General features: G+C 39.5%; 1 protein-coding gene across 3 annotated transcripts in view; it reads right to left on the bottom strand.

Moving 5' to 3' along the window:
• Positions 1–25242, bottom strand: part of LOC126483941 (S1 RNA-binding domain-containing protein 1) — a 265993-nt gene that overhangs the window by 76033 nt on the left and 164718 nt on the right. For all 3 annotated transcript variants that reach the window (XM_050107228.1, XM_050107227.1, XM_050107229.1), the window contains one exon: positions 417–616. In XM_050107228.1, coding sequence (XP_049963185.1) covers positions 417–616 — 200 coding nt within the window. The remainder of the gene's footprint in view (positions 1–416; positions 617–25242) is intronic.

Genomic DNA, 25242 nt, shown 5'->3' with positions numbered 1-25242 from the left:
GAAGGAATATATAATTGGTGACTGGATGGAAGGTTTTTTTTTTTTTTAATAAATAAATACAGGGGCACACTGCGCTCAGCATGTGTCATAGCAAAAAGAATAATGAATATCCAAATACAGTTATAATCACCTCACAGGGATATTAGATACCACAACACTGAAGTCGTGCAGGGCCAAAATTGTTATCAGATCATGCAACATATTTTCTTCTGTTATCATGACAATTTTTTAAGGAATTGGAAATAGAAAAGAAAAGTATGGTATCTGACAATATTTCCACACTATACTGTGGAACAAAAGCAAACTGGTGCTTTTCAATTATTGTAATGTTGTTCTACCAAGAACTGATGGAAGTTTCTGTTAACATGACAATATTTCCCTTTAAAACAATAAAAAATAAATTTTGCATCTATTACCTGCACTAATTAAATTGGGATCCATTGTAGGGAACTCCTTTTTGGCCTGAGGACTGCATGAGTAAATACTGGCACCTTGTTCACTAACAATTACAAATGATACATTAAATGGCTTGAACCAACCACAGGAGATCAACCGTGACAAATATTCCTCTGTCTCCCGACACGCCGTACCATTACCCAAGGCTATTACTTCACACCTGCAAAATAACATTCATGAATCAAGGAGGTGGAAGAGGAGGACTTAGGCAAAGCAGTTAATAATTATTATAGTAGAAGAGTTCTGGTAGAAGGTATGACAACTGAGTAATTATATAAAATTTTTGAAAGCAAAACAACATAAATTGCCCTATAAATTATGGAATCAATAATTGCAGATAGCTTCGTACAGAACACAAAAACAAATTAGTGAAGAAACTATGAATGACACAGATAGAATCAAATAGAGATAATGTATGTAAGTAAATACGATAAACAATGAAGAAAATATAGCTGTTAGAAACAAAAATACAGAGACAAGGAATGAGCAACAGTAAAATCAAAATGATGGAGTCAACATCAGGCAAGTTACAACTTAAAAACTACAACCTAGTACAGACACACAAACTGTTTATTATGAGAACAGATGCGACTACCTCTGACATCAAACTACAACAAACGGGGAAAAAGAAGAAGAAGAAGAAGAAGAAGAAGGAACACCCAGAAGACATGGTTGAATGTCAATACAACATAATACACATATACACCATTGGCAGGTATGTAAATGATTAAGAGTTACAAGTCTCTGTGACATACAGAACAGCCACCAGAGTGCATTAGCATTGTTACTAGGCCTGGTAGGGTACATAAGAAGCAAGAACAGCATCAGATGTTGATTGCTCACTGAGGACAACACAGAGATGCCATGTAACATGTGAGACAGGATGTGTGACATTTTGAAAGGACCCTCATTGTGGGTCTCTAGTTGTATGGTTGGTTGAATTGTGTAGCATTTCGATTTTTGGATCACTCAGATGTGACAGTGGTCTAGTGTGGGACTTCATACTAATGTGAGGTCAGGCATAACCATAATCAAGGTTCTGGTTGACCATATTTGATCACCACATGGGCAGAATTCCATACTGTGTACCAAGTACACTGTAACTCGTTCACATTTGTGCTTGTCGTCTGATAGTAAGTAATGGATTCCCTGCAACATCCTGCACATTGGTTGGAAACTAGCAGCAGCTGGACTAGGGGATTACCGTACCATATGAGGCTGCCGTTAACACCACAACACAAATGGCTGTGTATGGAGTGGTTCCATGGCTGTGAAGCATGGACTGCTGATTGATGGTGTCACACTGTATTCAACAATGAGTTGCTGCTCTGCACTACCTTCATGGTAAGTATGGAGTCGACCTGGTAAGATGTCCCATTCTTTCCATGTTTTGGAGAGTCACAATGGTGTTACCTCTGGTGTTGTTGTGTAGGGAGCCATTGGCTGATAGTGATGAGGGAACTCTGGCAGCACAATGTTACATCACAGACATCCTGCATCCTCATGTGTACTATCTCATGTGACAATATACATGGTGCCATTTTCAACAGGATAATGCTCACCCATACATGGCACATGTCTCTATGAACTGTCTGCGTGATGTTTGGGTACTTCCGTAGCCAGCAAGATCTCAAGATCTGTCCCTGATAGAACATGTGTGGGACCATCTCGGACATCAACTCTGTCCCAGTTTCACTTTTCAGGATATCAAGGATCAGTTACAGCAGCAGTGGACCAGCTTGCCTCATGTAAGAATACATCATCTTTATGACACTCTCCCCAACTAAATCAGTGCATTCATCCAGTTGAGAGGGGGTGCAATGCCGAGCTTATAAGCGGGATCATACAATCCAGTTCTTTATAAATTAAACTCAATTTTGTAATCATAGCTATGAAGTAACACCACATATCCTTCAACCTGTGAAGTTGCATTTCATTTTCTCATTCCCTTCACGATTCGTTCCTCTTTTTGTCAGGTATTGTATAATAGATCTTCTCAAATACTTGAATTCAGCAACACACTGACTCAATGTACTGATCACAAAGAAACATGCTGTAAGGATACTGTCCCTACTTCACAGATGAATTTCTGTATACATAGTATCTATATGTGGTTGGGTTATATTTATTAACTGTTGTTGTGTATTAAGATTTTGCAAAAATTTTGATAAAATTGGAAAATAACAGCCAAACCATTGAAGAACTAAGTGTTTATCAATTGTGAACCATGGTTTCGACAAATATAAATTTATCTTCTTCAAAACGAAAATAGAACTATTGAACAAATTATTACAAGATAGTTACAAATGTCATACAAAGAAGGAACTAAATTCAATAAACAAAAATTACAAATCTTTTAAAGACATGCATACTCACTCATAGAATCACATATTGACAACAACAGATGTTCGAGCCAAAAGGCTCTTGTCTAGTATGAAGTGCTCATCAACCACAGATATCAACAGTTAAAATCCATAACTGAAGGTTGCAGCCCAATACTGTTGAGTTTTGTTGCACATTTGAAAATCAAGTGACACTGGATCCAGCAGACATTTAGCATGGCACACACTGTTGGGATTTGTCATAAAACATTTAAAATAAAACACACGTGACATTGGATCCAAAAGGCATTTAATGTGGCACAGACAAGGCCGGTGACATGCTGACTGACAAAGACACTCAGGCACTAGCCATAGATAAACTAAGGTATGTGGCACTTATTGCGTGAATGACTATGTGCATAGCCACACTGAGCAGTGAGTACCTAGTTCAGTAAGTAAAATGGTTAATGGCTAGAATTAAATCAGAATAAGAAAAAGGGGGTAGGCATTAAAGTCATATGGTATGTAAAGAAGAAGTAGGCTTAGGCAAAAGTGTTAATTGTTTGCACATACATGCAGAAAGCAGCACAAGAAGAACTGTTAAATAAATACAGGAATGTGCCAAATAACAGTATCTAAAACAATACACTTTGTAGCACATGTCAACTTTGTGTAAAAAGGCATAAATACATGAAGCCGTATCAAGCAGCTCTCAATTAACTTAAAATAAAAGATATTTACAAAAAGGAGGGAATTTACAGATTACAATACAAGCAAAAAAGGTGGTGAGGGGTTGGGGGTTGGGGTGGGGTGGGGTAATTATAACCTATGAGGTAATATACCAGGTAAAGTAGCTGTGAATGATTAAGCATGCTATGTGAACAAATTAAAATCTAGCAGTAGCATCTGAGGAAAGCAAAGCAGAATGCAGCGTAAACTGTGAATAGAAACAGAATATATATAGCTGCACTTAGCAGTAAGTACATCACTTGAATGAACTGGACACTTAAAAATGGAAGGTATAAGCAGATTAAAATACAATAAAAAAGTGGGTTGGGGATGGGGGAAGAGGGGATGAATCAAGACGGTACATTATAAATGAAATAATAAAACTGAGAAAGTAGTTATGAATTACAAAGTATGTTATGTGAAATTACAAACTGAAAGTAGGATTCATAACAAAGTAGAATTCTGAAGAAAACAAACATCATGTGGAGGCCAACAGCAAGCAGTAAATTGGCTAACCAGCCAGAAGTAGTGGCACAATTACTGGCACAATGCCTTCAGGAAATGTCTATTTGCAATCTGAAGTTAACTGTTTAAAATACTACTGTCATTGTTCGCTAAATGTTTGAAAATTTCAAGTTCTTGCCATAAATCTAATTTCCTCCCTTTTATCTTGTTGGGTAGAATTACGGTATCATTTAAATCCTTCACAGCATAATCAACAATATGCACACATTCCATGAAGATGGAATGGTGTATATTATCACCTTTCTTTCCCGATAGATCTTCTTGTATCTCACTTTGATTGTTCTACCTATTTGTCCTATATAATAACTGGGGCAGTTACTGCAAATCATTTTGTAGATACTTGAATTAGAGAACGGATACTCAACAGTTCTCATAGCGTGCAGAAGATTTTTTTTTTTTTTTTTTTTTTTTTTTTTGTGGTTTCGTTACTGAGGATATGGTCTGCTAAATTTTGCCTGCTTCCTTTGTTGTTGGCAATGTGTTTCAACATAGTGATTTCATTCTGTAAGTTAATAGAAGAGAGGGGCATTGTTATAGCATAATTAACGTCAGACTGCAAAAATACAAAGTTTAACTTCAAAACAGCTATGTTAATGGCCAGCATGCAGTCATGTTTTCACAGAGAGAATATATCTTATGTGTAAACCTACTGATACATTCCATATCATAACTAGATGTCAGGGAATATTAAAATACTAAATTCAACAAAACATAATTAACAATTAGTAAACAATTAAAACTAATTGAAAGACATCTTATCAAAGATAACAGATGGTTGACAGAAGATATTAACAGAAGTTTATAAGTACTGCTTACTGAAATTAAGGAAGTTGTGCGAGTGTCATTATATACAAATACTTTTTACGTGAAGGTTTCTCATGAGTAGCAAATGAATTATGTGAAAACCAGCAGCAGGAATTCAGAACTCTAAAGGCAAGACCACACTGAGCAGAACTGCACTACAGCAGAGCAGCTTGGCACCATGTGGCTCTATTTAATAGAACGCATTTGAACTGCAGCAGTGCAACAATACGTAGCATATTTTGCATGTGAGTCATTCAGCTACCTCTGAACAAAAGATACATGGATGTGGTAATAATTTCTTTATGGGAGGAAAAAAACTAATTTTATTTATGCGAACACAGGTGACCTTGGAAAGAATAGAGAAGCAGGGATCTTTTCACAATCAGATTTGTTGGAATTTTGTGAACAATATATTTCGTGTGAGATGGCGGCAAAGTTCATCATGTGAAACATAATAGACCTCTGGTGCTATTGTATGCTCTGAGTTTTGTGTGTGTAATACAATGTTCCTTGGTTGTTGTGTTCGATGTATTTTACCTGGAAGTGCAAATATAGTTACTGGCACTAAATGTCTTTTATTCACTATTACTTATTCAACTGTGCCGACTCTAATAGGTTACAGGCCCAGCGACGCATTTGGAATAAGTATATCCATAATATAGTAGTGAGAAAGTATTGGTTCAAATGGCTCTGAGTACTATGGGACTCAACTGCTGAGGTCATTAGTCCCCTAGAACTTAGAACTAGTTAAACCTAACTAACCTAAGGACATCACAAACATCCATGCCCGAGGCAGGATTCGAACCTGCGACCGTAGCGGTCTTGCGGTTCCAGACTGCAGCGCCTTTAACCGCACGGCCAGTGAGAAAGTATTGGAGAAGTTCCAAGTAATGCACTTAAGTGAAGTACAAGTTATGCTTACAAGAGGAATGCAACTCTTTTGTATTATTCTTCAATATTATTTTCTATGTTAAGAAAGATCAAAGTTACTGTTAAAATGAGTGCGGTGCAAATTTCACAGATTGAAAGACTTACAAGTCATGCAAACTATCCAAATTTGGAAATTTTCAGTAGAAGTGTATTTACGTTTGGATGACATATGGGATGTGGTGCAGGGGACAATGAAATCCACAGTTCAGAATTATTCAAGTATTGATAGGAAAGCAAAATCAAAGTTGATATTACTCGTTGACTCAGTGAATTATGTTCACATTGAAAAAGCTGCAACAGTGAAAGAAGTTTGGGACAAATTATTAAGTGCATTTGAGGATGGAGGTCTTACAAGGAAAGTAGGATTATTACGTGAGTTAATTACCACTCAGCTGGACAAATGCAAGAGTCTAGACGAATACATCAACAAAATAATAGGCACATTGAACCTAATGAGAAACATTGGGTTTGAGATCACTGCCCGAAAGGTGGCTGGAAAGCTCTGGACGACATTGTTAAAGTGAAAATCATACAGGATGTAAAGGGTACTTCAAGCTGTCATGTATTGGAGAAGGAAACTACATCTGCTCTTTATTCAAAAAACAAAAAGAAGAAATCAGTAAGGTGCTGTAGATGTCAGAAAGGGAGGGGGGGGGGGGGGGGAATATTGCATCTCAGTGCAAACAAAAAGTAAATCTAAGGTCAGACTCGCAGCAAAAGAGGTATGTTGCTGATAGCCCAAAGAGAGGGACCAATAATAAAAGGTAAGGCACTCTCATGTTCCTATTCTTTTGGAAATCTGGCAATCGTCAACTGGAATGGATTTTAGACTCAGGTGCATCTGTGCATATTGTTAAAGACAAATCTCTTCTTTATGATGTTAAACAATATTTTATTCAAAATGTTAGTCTAAGCTGGCAACTGATTTAATAGTGTAGGATCTGCTATATGACAATCAATTTGGCTTTAGGAAAGGTAAAGGCATCAGATATGCAGCTTTGACACTGTGCCTGACAGATGAAGCAAGACTTAGAAAGATCAATATGTTTTCATAGAACGTGTCGACTTAGAAAAAAGGTTCGACAATGTAAAATGGTGCAAGTGTTAGAAATTCTTAGAGAAATAGGTGTAAGCTATACAACAATGAGTGTAATATACAATATGTGTAAGAAACAATACGGAAAAGTAAAACTGGAAGACCAAGAACAAAATGCTCATTTTAGAAATGGTATAAGACATGAATTCATCTTCATTCTACTCTTCACTCTAAACAACTGAAGAAGAAATATTCAGGGAAAAAGGATATCAATGATATGATTCACTTTTGGCAGGGTTATTATCAGTGAAATTGAGAAGGAACTACACACCTGTTAAATGTAATTAATAGTCTCATGAGCACAAGGTACAGACAGAGAGGGACTTGAAGAAAGGCAATAGTAATGAGGAGTGTCAGAAATAAGATTAACAATAAACTTAGCATCAAAACTGGGGACCACGAAGTAGATAAAGTAAATAAATTGTACTGCCTTGGAAGCAAAATAGCACATGAAGGATGAAGAAAGAAGGAAACAAGAAGCAGATTAGCATAGGTATGGAGGAGATTCCTCATTAAGGAAGGTGTAGTAGTGTCAAGCATCACCCCTAATTTGAAGAAGAAATTTCTAAGAATGTACATTTGGAGAGTAACACTATATGGAACTGAAACTTGGACTGTGGGAAAACTGGGAAAGAAGAAAATAAGAAGTATTTGAGATGTGGTGCTACAGAATCATGTTGAAAATTAAGTAGACTGATAAGAAATGAAGAGGGGTTCCCTCAGAATTGTCAAGGAGAGGAACATGAGAAAAACACTAAAGAGAAGAAGGGACGGGATGAAAGGACATGTGTGAATACACTAAGGAAAAACTTTCAGGGTGCTTTAGGGAGCTGTTGTGGGTAAATACCATAAAGGAGACGAGAGGTTGGAATATATCCAACAAATGGTGAAGGATGTTGGGTGCAAGTGTTACTCTGAGATGAGGGTTTGGCTTAGGAGATTAATTTGTGGTGGGCTGCATCAAAACAGTCAAAATACTGACCCCCCCCCCAAACAAATGAATACAAAAATAAAAATAAAATAAAAAATTGTGTAGCAGATTAAGCATGTTTCCCAGTTAATCTTCGGAACAGCGTGTTGTATAATGCCTTACATGCTGCATACCGCTAACAGTGAACAGACTCTGGCCAAAGCCATGAGTGGAAGTTTGCACGGCACCGCAGAAGCTCTGAAGAAGAGATGAGTGGAACTTTTCCATCTTGTACGGGTCTCTGGAGATTTAAACCAGTTTTCTTTTTTCTGTATCTGATACATATTCGTGAACCTCTGTTCAGCAGAACAGGATATGTTTCACTGTACATTAGAAAATGAATTAAGTTGTTACATTAAATGTTTCATAGTAAGTGAAAATTGTGAACTAAATTTTAAACATTAGACTTCAGAACCAGACATTTCTGACAGTCTCTGAGGAAGCATTAGGGGACAATTGACAAGAATAGGGGAAAGGAATACAGTGGAAGAAGAATGGGTGTCTTGAGAAATAAAATTATAAAGGCAGCAGAGGATCAAGTATGTAAAAAGACGAGGGCTAGTAAAAATCCTAGGTGACATATGAGTAACTGAATTTAATTCACGAAAGGAGAAAATATGAAAACATTGTAAATGAAACAGGCTAAAGGAAATAAAACGTCTAAAAATGAGATCAACAGGAAGTGCAAAATGGCTAAGCAGGAATGGTTAGAGGACAAATGTAAGGATTTAGCACATTTCACAAGAGGAAAGATAGACACTGCCTACGGGAAAATTAAAGAAGCCTTCGGAGAAAATAGAAGCAGCTGTATGAATATCAAGAACTTAGATCGTAAAGCAGTCTCAAGCAAAGAAGGGAAAGTTGAAAAGTGGAAGGACTATATAGAGTCTTATACAAGGGAGATGTACTTGAGGGCAATATTACAGAAATGGAAGATGATGTAGATGAAGATGAGATGGGAGACATTAGTGCAAGAAGAATTTGACAGAGCACTTTCCATTCGAACTACTAATAGCCTTGGGAGAGACAGCCATGACAAAACTCTTTCATATGGTGGGCAAGATGGATGAGACAGACGAAATACTGTCAGACTTCAAGAAGAATATAATAAATCTAGTTCCAAAGAAAGCAAGTGCCGACAGATGTGAATATTATCAAACTATCAGTTTAATAGGTCATGGTTGTGAAATACTAACACCAATTCTTTACAGATAAATGGAAAAATTGATAGAAGTGGACCATGGGGAAGATCAGTTTGGATTCCAGAAAAATGTGGGAACATGCAAGGCAATACTGACCTCTATGACTTCTCTTAGCAGATAGGTTAAAGAAAGAAAAACCTCGTTTACAGCATCTGTAGACTCAGAGAGAGTCTTTGACAATGCTGACTACAATACCAGGTCTAGACATATGAACCAGAATTTCCCTATAGATGGTGCTAGCCGTCAATGTAGGGCCCATGAGACTGCACCTGCAGCACTATCTGCTTCCTGTAAGAGCTGACGACGAATGTCAACACACAGTGACCTAAGTTCCATACATAGGTATCTGTTTCAGTTATAAATATTTGTCATGTATTATTATTTTTCTGATATGTTCTACATTCTGGAGGACCTCCTCACTACGGATCAATTGGAATGAAAGTAAACATGTCCAGTTTTGTCCCTACAAACTACGATTTGTGAACAGCATTGGTTTTCTGTTATCATTTGAAGAAAACTGTTGCAGAATTGCATCGAATGCTTGATACTTTCAGCGAACATGCTCTTGGAAAAACACAGTGTTTTGACTGGTTAAAAAAACTCAAAAGTGGTTATTTTGACATGAGAAATGACGAGTGTGGAAAATCATGAAAAAGTTCGAAGACAATGAATTGCAGGCCTTATTGGATGATGATGATACTCGAACTTAACAGGAACTCGCAGAACAATTCAAAGTGACGCAGGAAGCTGTTTCTCTTCGGCTGAAAGCTATGGGAAAGGTGCAGAAAATGGGTTCTGCATGAACTGAATGAAAGACAACAAGCAAGTAGAAAGATCACTTGTGAAATGCTGCTCGCAAGATACAAAAGAAAGTCATTTCTCCATAGAATAGTAACCAGCAATGAAAAATAGATATATTTTGAGAATCAAAAGTGTCGTAAATTATGGGTGAATATACGCAAAGCATCGACATACACTGCAAGCCAAAATTACTTTGGAAAGAAGACAATTGCTCTGTGTTCGGTGGGATCAGAAGGGTGTCATCTATTATAAGCTGCTAAACTCTGGCGAAACCGTCAACACTGATCGCTGCCAACAGCAAATGAACGATTTAAATCGAGCATTATGTGAGAAATGACCAGAATATGGAAGAAGGCAACACAAAGTCTTATTGCTCCATGATAACGCCCCATCACACACGGCAAAACAGTTCAGGGAAACGATTGAAGCATTCAGTTGGGAAATACTAGGGAATGCAGCTTATTCTCCAGGTTTGACTCATCCGATTAGCATCTATTTGCATCACTGGGGCATGCTCTCACTGAACAATGTTTCAATTTGTACGAAAATTGTTCGCTTCAAAAGAAGAACTGTGTTTTTAGTGTGACATTCACAGCGTCCCAGAGAGGTGGGAGAAATTTATAAATAGCAATGGAGATTATTTTGAATAAAATGTTGTTTACCAGTTTGAAACAACAGACGTGTAATTATTTCAAACAAATTCTGGTTTCATACTTCTGCACCTGGTACTCTCCTTGGAATTCTGAGGAAAGTAAGGGTAAAATGCAGGGAGCAGAAGGCTACTTACAACTTGTACAGAAACCAGATGGCAGTTATAAGAGTCAAGGGGTAAGAAAGGGAAGCTGTGGTTGAGAAGGGAATGAGACAGTGTTGTAGCCTATTCCCTATGTTACTCAATCTGTATATTGAGCAAGCAATAAAGGAAACAAAATAAAAATTTGGAGCACAAGTTTAAATCCAGAGAGAAGAAATAAAGTCTTTGAGGTTTGCAAATTACACTGCAAATTGGTCAGAGAGAGGAAAGCTCTAGGTAGAGCAGTTGAATGGAATGGACAGTCTCCTGAAAGGAGGACTTGAAACTAACATCAACAAAAGCGAAATGAAGGTAATGAAATGTACTCGAATTAAATCACTTGAAGCTGAAGGAATTAGATTAGGAAATAGGACACTTAAAGCAGTAGATGACTTTCGCTATTTGGGCAGCAAAATAACTGACGACTGCCAAAGTAGGGAGGATATAAAATGTAGACTAGCAACGGGATTAAAAGTGTTTCTGAAGAAGAGGAATTTCCTAATGCTGAGTACAGAGTGAAAGGTCAGAAAGTATTTTTTGTAACTATTTGTATGGAGCAAAGCCACGTATGGAAGTTAAACATGGATGATAAACAGTTTAAACCAGAAGAGAACAGAAATTTTTGAAATGTGGTACTACAGAAGAATGCTGATGATAAGATGGGAAGATTATGTAACTACTGAGGATGCACTAAATAGAATTGGGGAGCAAAGAAATTTGTGCACAACTTGACTAGAAGAAGGGATCAGTTGCTAGGACACATTCTGAGACATCAAGAGTCACCAATTTAGTATTGGAGAGAAGTTTGCGGGGGTTACAAATTGTAGGGGAGAGACCAAGAGATGAATACAGTAAGCAGGTGCGAAAGAGTGTAGGTTGCAGTAGTTATCTGGAGATGAAGAGGCTTACACTGAGTAGAGTAGCATGGAGAGCTGTAAGAAACCAGTCTTCAGACTAAAGACCACAACAATAACAAACAATGATGAGTGTGTGTGTGTGTGTGTGTGTGTGTGTGTGTGTGTGTGTGTGTGTGTGTTGGGGGGGGGGGGGGAGGGGGGGGGGGAGTATATGCTGTTCAACTCTTCTTGGAACATAAGCTCTCAAAATTTTAACAGTAAACCTATCCATGATGCACATCATCTCTCTTGTAGCATCTGCTACTGGAGTTTATTGAGGATCCACCTCTCTCCTTCTGAGTAAATTAACCATAGCTGAAATGTATCACTGTTCATTGGGTCTTCATTATAACTTACATTAATCCTACTTATATATAAAAACAAAGATGAGGTGACTTACCGAACAAAAGCGCTGGCAGGTCGATACACACAAACAAACACAAACATACACACAAAATTCAAGCTTTCGCAACAAACTGTTGCCTCATCAGAAAAGAGGGAAGGAGAGGGGAAGACGAAAGGAAGTGGGTTTTAAGGGAGAGGGTAAGGAGTCATTCCAATCCCGGGAGCGGAAAGACTTACCTTAGGGGGAAAAAAGGACAGGTATACACTCGCACACACGCACATATCCATCCACACATACAGACACAAGCAGACTTTTTTCCCCCTAAGGTAAGTCTTTCCGCTCCCGGGATTGGAATGACTCCTTACCCTCTCCCTTAAAACCCACTTCCTTTCGTCTTCCCCTCTCCTTCCCTCTTTCCTGATGAGGCAACAGTTTGTTGCGAAAGCTTGAATTTTGTGTGTATGTTTGTGTTTGTTTGTGTGTCTATCGACCTGCCAGCGCTTTTGTTCGGTAAGTCACCTCATCTTTGTTTTTATATATAATTTTTCCCACGTGGAATGTTTCCTTCCATTATATTAATCCTACTTAATAAGAGTTATAGACCAATGAACAGTAATCACGAATCAGTTGAAATTTTATGACAGTTATTGTTTCCAATAATCTGTCATCTACACTACAATTGAAAAGTAGTTCATCTCTCTCCTATTTCTGAGAATTATGTTGCATTTATTATCTTTCAGGTTCATGTGATAGCCCCTTGCGGGCTTTTAAAAACAAATGAAATGATATGGTGGCCCTCAACTATGTACCCTCAGACTCAAAGTTGAAATATTAAAAGGTTTTGGCTGGCTTCATTGTCTAGGGGCTGTGATACATAGTTGCCGCATTTCAAGCTGAATACTATTAAGTCTACAGTATACAATATGAATATACACACGAATCAAATGGCCGAAGGTTTCTATTACTCGGCAATTGTGAATTTTGAACGTAACATAGACATTTATGCATGAAAGACTGCAATTAAATAAATTCTGTAGGTACTATTTTAATGTGTTTACATGATGAGTACGATAGCAGAAGTACCTTTAAGAATGCCCTTTATTACGAAAACACACTTATTGGTGTTGATGGTCCAGCAATTAAATAAAATGTAAGTTGAATAACAGGAAAACAATAGATTCCTACTTCACGTAATTAATTATGAACAACAGCATAGCTCGTGAGATATTCACTTCTAAACACATACTACGTCTTCACTGCAGAAGCCACAGAAATCTCACAAGTGCACAAGTTGGCACTATGAAATATTTCTGTCTCCCTCGACCATTCGCAAACTGCTCCACTCTCCAAGTCTTTCCCGCTACTCTGCGTCCATTGCGCTGTACTGTCCAGACCTCTCTCCTGTCCTCTCCCATACTCTTTTCCCACTTCCATCCAGTCTCCCCATTCACGAGCGCTGTGATTGGCTAGAGTGCTACCGCCATGTTTTCAAGCCAACGCACACTCACAAACATAATGAAACACATTCTAAATACTGTATTTACATTTAAATAACTTGAAATTGAATAAATATTCCTACGGCTGGACCATAAACATGCTCTAACACACATTATTAAAGACATGAACAAGTCCAATAAACATATATCAAAGGAATAGAACACAAGTAAGCCAGTAGTCTAATGTCTCTGTGCATTCTAAAACACAGTAAATAACTGACCAATTTCTTCACGAATAGTATATATTGGATGCCGGTACCGTTTTTTTGTGTAACTGTGGAGTAGAGTACTTATGGCCTGACGTGATCAATAGTAATGGCCTCTTTGACCTCCAATAACTCATGTACTTTACAAGTTAAATGCCTGTAATTTATACCAATTTAGGTTCACACTAATAGCTTTCTAAAGAGACGTCAGTCAACAAAATCGGATGAACTGTTTAGATTTTGGAAATTCGTTGCTGGGTGTTACTTTTATAATTTATCGTCAGATACTGAATTTTAAACTAATAAAGATATTGAAAATCTGATTAAACTATCAGACTCATCATGCAAATAATGGTAATTACATGTTTGTTTTTGCAATATCATGATTCATCTGGCTACTATTAATTTCTATACGAACTGTGAAAGTCCGTAGGTTTCACAAAGTCCGCCATCTTTGGCACTCCCGGCATGTCTCCTTCATCGACACAGCATCAACATGAAATTCCCAGCTGGACCATGCACTGGGGCTACCCCGCTTGCTCAGCTAACGTTCGGCACCACGTGGTTGCTGCTGGGCCCCGGCTTGCTGAGCGGCCTGTGTGGCCACGCCAACTCTGAACTTAGAATATTTTCTGGGCGCCACAACCCGCCCACTACCTCACACCCTGCACCAGTCATCAAACCTCTGCAGGCCTTCCTGCATTTCATTAAGTTTCTTGCATCACAAATTTCCTACACAAAACAGCATCTTCCATGAATATCCTCAAGGACCCTCCAAAAGTATCCACTAGGTCATTAATGTAAATCGTAAATAGTAGGAGCTGTGTACCAATCCACTGGGGTTTTCACTAAATTACCTTAACATTTGTTGCTTTTGTTCCAATAAAAATACGTTGGCTTTTAACAACAAGAAAGTCCTGCGTCCAATCACAAGTCTGGTTAGATACTTGGTTAGCTCGTAATTTGTTCTCTAAATGACACTGAATGCCTTTGTCAATGGAGTTTTATGAAATCCATGATGTTCTTTAGAAAGATTCTCATTCTCCCAGAACAACATAATGACTTGTTCCATAATTCTACAACAGGCTGGCATCAGTCATATACTGGTAGGCCCATAAATATGTCCATCTGTATAATGGCCTTTCTTGAAAACAAAAATGAGCTGTGTCTTTTCGAATCACTAGGGACCTACGATAAACTAATGTTAAAAGGGGAGAAGTTCTTTCGCAGAAACTCTGTAGAACCTCACAGGTATCTCATCCAGTCCAGCTGTTTTTTCACTGTTGAGGAGTTTTAGTTGATTTTCTAATCAGTGATCGCATCTCTCAATATCTGCCATTTCAGCATTTGTGCAATGACTGAAACATATTATGGTCTTCTACAGTGAAACAATTTTGGAAGACCAAATTCAGTATTTCAGCCTTCATTCTCTCATCATCTTTTTCAGTGCCAGTATGGTCACTGAGTGATTTAATAGATTATTTTGATCCACTTACTGACGGTACATAGGACTTAAGGTTCTTAGCATTGTTAGTCGATTGTTTGACAAAATGTTACTCTTAAATTAAATGAATGCTTCCTACATTTTTTGAGTCTTTCTCCTTCTGTCTGTCTACCAGGCTTTGACTCTTCTTAAATTAGAGATGAAACTCTCTTTGCCTTCCCAGTAATTTTCTAACATAGATACTGAATCATAGTATGCCTTTTCCATCCCACACAACCCTGTTCCACATATATATGAAAGTCATATTGTACGATGCATTTGAGTTTTACCCATTTATGCTCCACATATTTGTCCTTAGAGCTAAATACTTGATGTTGGCTACACAGATGTCTTGCAGTTTGTCTTGTGTCATACTTGCTAAACAAAAATATTTTTCTACATTTTTAACATTCCCATAATATCTGCAGTCATTGAGAAGTCATTGAGAAGTTTGCCTTCTATGATTCTAAGATCCAACACGTTTATGGAGGCACGCTAATTAAAAAAGACAAACAAAAATAATGAGGTGTACTGAAAGAGGTGTGTGAGCTGGTTTGTGAGTTATTTATTTCTAAAAGCTAACTATTCCAACAAAATTTAATGGGTTATAATCTCTTAATCAAGGGGAGTCCTTGCTTGTGAAAGTGTCTTTGAACATGTAGAACTATACACAGAATGCGAGAGGGAGAAAGGGGCGTGGGTAACTGTTGGAACTATCAGATTGTAAAGGAACCATGAGAACATCACTCCAAATTTTTACAGATACACCTTCACTGGAAGTTGAGACCAGACTCAATGATTTGAGGGGTGTGGATCATGTTGTGGTCCGCAGTGAAAAAAAAAAAAAAAAAAAAAAAAAAAAAAAAAAAAAAAAAAAAAAAAAAAAAAAAAAAAAATTGAAGGTTCCCTTCTATGCTCTAAAGGCAAACATGTTTATACAGAAATGCTAATTAGTATGGACAAACAATAAATAATGAGGTGTACTGAAAGGGGTTTGTGAGCTGGTTTGTCAGATATTTATTTCAAAAAGCTAACTAGTACATCAAAATTTAATGTGTTACAACCTCTTAATCAAGGAGAGTCACAGCTTGTGGCAGTCTTCGAATAGGTACAACTATTACACAGTTTACAGTATTTTGTTCGACATCGTCTGGCAGCATGAGAAGATAAACTCTGGGAAGAGGGATGTTAACACAGAATTTTGCCGGAGCGACACCCGTACATTATACATCCAGAAAAAAGAAGTAAGTTTTAGAGTAATAAGAACTCATCAGGTGGTCAAGGAAGCCAGCACAGTCAGAGAGAGAGAGAGAGAGAGAGAGAGAGGGGAAAAAAAAAAAAAAAAAAAAATCTTGTTTCACTGCCGTGCTTGGTGGTGAAGAGGTGTTGCTATCATGCACTCCAGCGATGTGCGGCAGTTAATGACACGAACCACAGGGGATTGCACAAGACAAGCTGCCGAGATCATGGCCAGGAGATAATGCCTCATAAAAGCGGAAGCAGACTATGTGAGTGACAGTTTGGTGCCTAAGGCTCCCAGAAAATGTGGCAGTCAAAGGTCTACCTGCAGAGGAAGTGACTAGTGAGGGTGCTGAGAAGATGCAGTGGTACCTCAATTGGCAGGAGCTTCACTGATCACTGGCTTTCGGTCAGTGCAGCTTGTCGTCTGTTGCTACAACTGGAGGCGAACAGAAAAAGTCATCACACAGTTCTCCCTTCCGAGAGGAAGATATGGATGCCAACCGCACAGAAGGGTGTTTGGAGTCTATTAAGGATTCTTGTTGGGGACGCATGAGCAAGTTGCCACTGCTGTACTCCTGCGAGTGATGTGGTTTCCAGTGAGAGGAGGGGCAGGGGCAGCTAATGTGCACGGTGTTGGGAGCGTGTGAAATAGGGTCACTGCTCCAATGGTGCGGGTGCTATCAGCGGTGATGGCAGCACCGTGTCAGGACTGATAAGAGCCTGTGGGGCAGAGAGGTGTCTGCATCAGCCAGAAGCTGCAAGGAGGGCTTTGCATTGGCGACATTGGGGTCCTAGGGACTGGGAGATGTGTCAGTTATGTAGTCTGATGGTGGCAGGCCAGGGGCAGCGTTTGCTGTTAGGTGTCGGACACGACGTTGGCATTAGGCAGTGGCACTCTGGGAACAGCATAGGGGGCACTGTTGAACTGTGTCTTGTCATTTGTGGCGGTGCAGGCAGGGTCAGCTCCATCTCAGCTGTGCTGTGCTAGTTGGCAGGAGGTGGCTCCGGGACACAGGCCAGTTTGAGCCTGTTTAGGGAGACAGTTGTTGTGGCCCCGATCAGACAAATGGAGAACGTCTTGTCCTCGAGTTGTGATCCCAATTGTGGGACCGAATGCTATGGGTGGAGTGGTGGCTGGTACGCACCCAATCGAAGAATGATATGTGCGCATGCTGTGAAGTCACAGTGGATGAAGGTACAGTGCTTACCACGACGTTGTGGAAGTGTTGGTTGCAGCTAGGCCATGAAGCCTTGGAGCTGCTGCATGAAACCTGGCATGATACTGTCAGCATCTCTGGTTGTTTCCAAAAAATCACCAGGAATGTCGAGCAAATGTCCGTGTACCAGCTCAGAGGCATAAGTTGCCAGGTCAGTTTTCTGTGTGATCCACAGGCCTAGAAATACCAGGAGTAGAGCAGCAGACCATTCAGAGGAGTAACACATAAGGGTGGTTTTAAGTGTGTGGTGGAACCATTCCACCATGCTATTAACTGTGTGGTGGAAGCTGGTGGTATGGTGGAAACTGGAGCCGCAGGTAGCTGTCATAGACTGGAGATGAACTGACATCCACGATCTGTAGTGATGTGGGGGCATCCAGAGCAGAACAACCAGATTCAAATGAAGCCTGCACCCACAGTTTTGTCTGAAATATCGGAGACAGGAGTGGCCTCCGGCCAATGAATAAATCAGTCAATAACTCTCCTGTCAACAATGTTGAGGTGTACATTTGTGACCCACGTTGTATGGGGCGAATGGTGGCTGTGAGGGAGTGAACGTGCGCTGGCACAGTATACAGTTGCTGCAGTCAAACATTTGATGCCTGGCCAGACAAACCGTAGTTTCATAAGAGTGGCAGAAGCACAAGCACCTGCGTGTGCGAGGCCAGGGACGTTAGAAATTCCATTTCTGGAAGGCGAGAGGGAGAAAGGGGCGGAACAATTGTTGGGATCGTCATGTTGTGAAGGATCCACAAGAATGTCACACCAGATTTTACAGTTGGAGCCAGGTATGCTTCTTAGCTGGAGGCTGAGGATATGGATTATGTCAGGGTCACCAGTGAAGGAACAATTTAAAGGTTCCCTTCTATGATCCTATGGGCAAACATGTTTATAAAGACAAGCTAATTAGTAAGGACAAACAATAAATAATGAAGCATTCTGAAAGAGGTGTGTGAGCTGGTTCGTCTGCTATTTATTTCAAAAAGCTAACTACTACATCAAAATTTAATGGGTTACAACCTCTTAATCAAGGGGGTGGGGGTGGGGGGTCCTTATTTGTGGCCGTCTTTGAACAAGAGACAACTATTATACAGTTTACAGTATTTTGTTCGACATCATCTGACAGCACGAGAAGACAAGCCCTGGGAAGGGGTATGTTAACACAGGGTTTCGCTGGAGCGAACCCGTGTGTTACACATCCACGGGAAAAAGGAGGGAAGTCTGAGAGTAATAACGACTCATCAGGTGGTCAAGGAAGCCAGCATAGTCGGAGAGAAAACTCGTTTCAGTCTCGTGCTTGGTGGTGAAGAGGTGCCAAAATGGCTGGGGATGAAACAGTAATAAACCTGCCCAGTACTTCTGGCACTTACCGAACTTCACTGCACTGAAGTAAATTACACTGCACTCAGTAATCCAGGTGATGATCCCAGCAGGGGCAGCCACGAAGGTGTGTGTGTGTGTGTGTGTGTGTGTGTGTGTGTGTGTGTGTGTGTGTGGCGGAGGGGGGGGGGGGGAGAGGGTTTTGTGTGTGTGTGGGGGGGGGGGGGTGGAGTGTGCAGTGGGGTGGGGAGGGGGGTGGGGAGGCGACCTGGGCATTTTGCAACAGACTTTGTACACCTGCAGTCAAGGAAGTCTCTCAAGGGAACATAGCTCGGGGAGGTGACATGGAAGACTCAGTGGCACTTCTCTCATTAACTGGAGTGCAGGAATACACTGAAACTGGATGCAGGTGCAAAAGCCTGCTGTTAGCCCAAAGGGGGCAGCGGCAGGGGGTGGGGGATTTGCGCAAGATGAGCTGCCGAGAGCATGGCCAGGAGATGTTGCCTCTAGAAGCAGAAACAGAGACTGTGTGAGCAGCAGTTTGGTGTGCGTGGCCCCCAGAAAGTGTAGCAGTCGAAGGCCTACCTGGCGTGGAAGTGACCAGCGAGGATGCTGGGGAGAAGTGGCGGTACTTTAGGTGGCAGGAGCTTTGCTGATTGCCAATTTTCAGTCAGTGCAGCCCGTCATCTGCTGCTACAAGTGAGGCAAACGGAAAGAGTCGCCACAATACTATCACCAATTTTTGCCTCAGTGTTTGAGGCTGTTAGTTACTAGGTGGTCAAGAAATTGCCCTCAGACACTGGTTCTTTAACTATCTGCTCGAAGTAATTTTCAGACAAAATATTCAAAACAATCTCAAACAAATCCCTTATTACGACACCATTTCTAATTGTGTGTGTCTCCCCTTCACATGAGATATTCTCCAAGTTATCTCTGAACCACTCTGCCACTACGGCTCTTGACACAGGTGGCCTATAAACAATCCGATTACCATGATTGGGCTACCTTTGATGTTTACCTTTACTCATACTATTTCACATTCAGAATCTACAATAATCTCACTAGAAAACAGAGTTCTTTGTGACAGTAAATATGCCACTGTCACTGCCACTGCCAAGTAGCCCACTCTTGTAATATATATTCCAGTCTGAAATAAGAATATAGCTGCTGTTCATTTCCTGTTTCAGGCAATTTTCTGTTTCTGATATTATGTGGATATTATTACCACTAATAAGTGAAACCAATGCTGGGACTTACCATACATGCTGCAGCAGTTTACTAATAACACATAATTTTTTTTCTGATCTCAAAGGCTGAATGTTCTCCTCTGGGAGCAATGGGGCTGGTCTGTCTTTGATTTCTGCAGGTATTTTGTCACTGTCCCTATGGAGGTGTTCCTCTAACCCTAAAAAATCCTGCTTTCACATCACATGTTCCCCATTACCCTCAGGATATACAGGAAAGTAATTTCTACAGACAAACGTAATAATGCCTATGGTTTGCAGCATCCCATTAGCCACTTCCTTTGTTCACTGCACTTCTGATATATCAATGGCCTAGCAATTCTCCACCGTCAGCTGAGATTGAGAAATTCACATTTGAGATTGTCGCAGAGTTGTCCGAGCTTCTGGTTTTCACCTTCAACTCAACTTCAAACCATAAGACCATTATTGACTCTGGGTTGATGCTACAAATGGTGAAATGTGCATGCATTCTGTGTGTGATGTCTTCACCATCCAGCCAACTGCCTAAAGGAACCAAGGTTAGCCTCATAACCCAGGGAGGAAGCATCATTTATGCCAACATTAGCCACTATCTGAAGTCGGATGCACAACTTGTCCTTACACCAAGTGGTTCCCTCTATCTTGGGATCTGAGTGATCCATATTCCTTCATAATCTTCACCAAATTATCCCCCTGTCCTTCCTGAGGAAGGAACTAATAATTTCTGAAGTTAGAATTTTTATTACACCCCCCCGGTCCCTCCGTTGCACCACTTTTAACCATTTATATCAGAAGCACGGGCATTTTTCCACCTGAAGGTGAACACTGGCTAGCTGTCTCTGTAATTTTATGGTGTCTTCCAGAGAATATTCCTTTTGATATTTTGATACAATATGTTCCATAATATGTATATGACAACATATTAGTGCAGCCCAAACTGATGGGATTAAATATATTTGCACGTGTCTTCAACACAATAACTTTTCTGTACACAATATGATTCTCCAGTTTCCTGATATATTACTGTGCTGATATTTTACTCAAAGGTAGGAAATTATAAATTGACATGAATGTTCTGAGAGCATGACATTAACAATGAAATTTCAGTGAGCACTGTCTCAAATTACATTACACAACGAAAAAGAAATAAGGCATTCATCAAAAAGTAAATCTGGTAGCAATTTCTTCCTCGAATGATATTTATGAAAAGAGCTACAGTGCTCGCAAACTGTTATGGATAAAAGAATGTCATTACAAAACAGCTTCCTACCACCTATGAAACACAGTGCATCTGCATTTCAACTTATCTACAGAACTGGAGGTAGGCTAGAGTTTACGTCTGGCATCAAAGTTAATGACTAACATACTACAGTATGACATTGATTACTTGGCTTGCTCAGGGATCTGTTGGCATATTATCAAGATCAATTTTTAAAAACATGCTTTTTTAAGGTGTAGAAACAAACCCTACAGTTTTAGTGTACAAAAACAACTAATTTATTGATTAAACACAACAGAAGAGATTGTAGTATGAAAAATTAAAAGAATGGATTACTTTTCTGCAAAAACAAAACTGAAGTCAAAGTTGAATACCGTACTGCTCTATTAAATCAGTTTAATGCTCAAAGTGTCGGAAAAGTTCAATATATACATAAAAACTTTTTTGTACTACAGTTGTAAAATAAAATAAGAATCACTGATTTGAAAAGACCAGGATTAAGCTAGTTAATAAAAACTGTTAATTTGGTGCAGTTTAATTGGTATCATTGTCTTTAGGAATATTTGATTATGTCATGGGCTTGGAATATGCCAGATTGATATCCACCACTAATGGTTTAGCTGAAATTTCCTTTTGAGCTCACTAGAGCATTGCAAAAATGCCAACCTGTTTCTCGGATTGAGTTCTTTTTTGAAAGAAATTATTTCGTATTGTGCACAGATTCACAACATCACAAGTGTTGTATTGTTGGGTGATCTTGGCAAATTTCATACAATTTTTTAAGACTTCATAAGCCTCAGCCTAAGAGATGTTGAGTTATAAGAGTTTATTCTTCATCATACTCACAAGGGAACCTCCCCATCGCACCCCCCTCAGATTTAGTTATAAGTTGGCACAGTGAATAGGCCTTGAAAAACAGAACACAGATCAATCAAGAAAACAGGAAGAAGTTGCGTGGAACTATGAAAAAAATAACCAAAATATACAAACTGAGTAGTCCATGCGCAAGATAGGCAACATCAAGGACCATGAGAGCCCAGGAGCGTGGTGGTCCCGTGCTTAGCGTGAGGGGCTGCAGAACTAGAGGTCTTTGGTTCAAGTCTCCCCTTGAGTGAAAACTTCACTTTTTTATTTTCAGACAATTATTATCTGTCCGTCCGATGGGAGGTAACTGCGCCGTAGTATGGGGGCGTTGTATGAAAACGTTAAAAACATATGTTTTGTCAGAGCACAGGGAAAAACTGTCCGACTGTGAAACTGTTGCATTCATTTGTTGCAGTTTATGTGACAAACTCTTATGTTTTCATCACTTTTTTGGGACTGATTATCACATCCACAAGAAAACCTAAATCGGGCAAGGTAGAAGAATTTTTTTACCCATTCGCCAAGTGTACAAGTTAGGTGGGTCGACAACATATTCCTGTCATGTGACGCACATGCCGTCAGCAGTGTCGTATAGAATATATCAGACGTGTTTTCCTGTGGAGGAATCGGTTGACCTATGACTTTGCGATCAAATGTTCTCGGTTCCCATTGGAGAGGCACGTCCTTTCGTCTACTAATCGCATGGTTTTGCGGTGCGGTCGCAAAACACAGACACTAAACTTATTACAGTGAACAGAGACGTCAATGAACAAACGGACAGATCATAACTTTGTGAAAATAAAGAAAGTAAATTTCTCACTTGAGGAAAGACTTGAACCAAGGACCTCTCGTGCTGCAGCTCCTCCCGCTAACCACGGTGCTCCTGAGCTGACATTATCCTTGATGTTGCATATCTTGCACATGGACTACTCAGTTTGTATATTTTGCTTCTTTTTTTCATAGTTCCACACAACTTCTTCCTGTTTTCTCGATTGATCTGTGTTCAGTTTTTCAAGGCCTATCCGCTGGGCCAACTTATAAATAAACCTGAGGGGGGTGTGATGGGGAGGTTCCCTTGTCAGTTTCTGCAGCCTCCAGTGAGTTGCAAACACCTTGTAATATCACTTCATCAGTCAACCCTTCTTCAACAGCTAAATTTCTGTCAACGTTGCTACATTTGTAAACTACTTCTGTTGAAAACACTCAGTTAATCAGTGGATGCAGACTTTATCATTTGTACTATTTCAGAGTGATGAGATATTGACTCATCATAATGTGCATTGCTTTTTATCTTGGGTTTTTCGTCCAGTTAAGGCCATCATTTTCTTCAGCCCTTTGCAATGTTCCACTTTTCACAGACGTTCAACCAACTGCAAATGTGAAAATAGTGTCTTTAATGTTACAATTGTGTTGTAACTCTTGGATGCTGCAATATCAGCATCGCAGTTTTTGCACAAACATTCCTCTGTACTTGCACTTGAAAGTTTGTATGACCCCTTGACCTGACACAAGCTCAGGTTCTGGAGTGTGACCTTGGCAATTTTCAAGGATGAGAACCCCTTAGAATTTGCTGGTAGCCCATCCCCCTTTTTTTCCAAAAATTTGTAGGTAGTCCTATTTACCTAAATATTTTCTTTCACACCCGGAACAAAATGGTGAAAGAACCAGTCTGAAAAACTCAGGTTTCATACAGGCATTAGCCTGTGTGCCACAATTAACTGGCATATGTATAACGTTTTTTAGAGGTCAATGCTTCTGATAGCTCCCAATCACAAACAAAGAAATTTACGATCACCTGAAGCATTTCCACATATGAAGACAGTTATTCTGCTTTACTCTTTTTCGAAACCTTTGTGCTGGACTCCTTAGCTTCAGCTAGGGTTGAATTTGGCAAATACTGCCATAACAGGCCAGTCTCATCAGCGTCATAAATTCTGTGTGGTGACAACCTATGTTCATCAACAACCTTCTGAAACGATGTTCTATACTCACTGGCAGCAGCTTCATCAATGGCAATGGATTTTATTCCAGCAGAAACATCTACGTGACGGAAGTCACGATGAATTTTGAAGTCACCCTTTCGAGGAAGAAACAACTTGAATAAGGGCAGATCCAGTTTCTTCTGAAAACATTTGGCCTTTTCAATTGATTTATACCCCATTGTTGGCTTTTCTTCTGCTCTCCTAGCACTGAACCACTTACACAGAACATCTACAGTTTATAACTTACTTCTTTTTTTTTAACAGTTTGCCTAACATTTAAAGTTTTAACTGAAACAGTTGTGAAACAATTTTTTCTAAATGTAGCTCTTTCATTTTTTTTTTTTTTTTTTTTTTTTAAAATATGGTATATAAATGAAGATTGTTCTGGTTTTCATCTTTTTCCAATCTTTTGATGTCAACAATCTGTTGGATTGCCAATGTCACATGTTTGTGTTTTTGCTGTTTTAGGTCTATTTGGAAAACATATGCACTGTACATACACACTTTTTACTGTGTGGTAGTCTACCTGACAGTCACAGAATAAGTTGAATAGTGATACAATACAATGACTTTATTAAGTAACTATTACATAAAACCCCACAGCACAGATGCAAATGTAAGGACTGTAAATTTACGTCTAGTGAACAAGGAACTGTTGATATTAACATAAAGCTAACAACACAACTGGCTTATCTTGGCAAGAATATAATTGCTCAAAGAGGCAGACAATTGTCACTGAGGAGGGGCGGTGCTGAACAGTTCTGATGTTTTTCAAAGGCGTCCAACTGTGCTGCCAACAGCACAGAGCTAAAAATACAGGAAAATTTCTGATGTGTGCCTTATTATCGAGTCTGCTGGATTATCCAGTGCTGGATTATTGTGGTCTTACTGTATAACTAAAGAAAACCTCGCACTATATAAAGAAAGAAAACCGATGAGTCCAGTTCTGAATTACACATGATTTCACTGAACCTTGTATGAATCCACAATCAAGCACAACGATAACCTGTGGGAGTACGAGACAGAAATGGAAAACAGATTTATATAAATAACATTAAGACCAGCCATTCCATTTTCTGGCAATAAAATTACATTCGCTGCATCCTTCATAATAATGATTA

This window comes from Schistocerca serialis, chromosome 6 (assembly GCF_023864345.2).
Source record: "Schistocerca serialis cubense isolate TAMUIC-IGC-003099 chromosome 6, iqSchSeri2.2, whole genome shotgun sequence".
Lineage (NCBI taxonomy): Eukaryota > Metazoa > Arthropoda > Insecta > Orthoptera > Acrididae > Schistocerca > Schistocerca serialis.
This window is presented reverse-complemented; position numbering and strand designations above follow the sequence as displayed.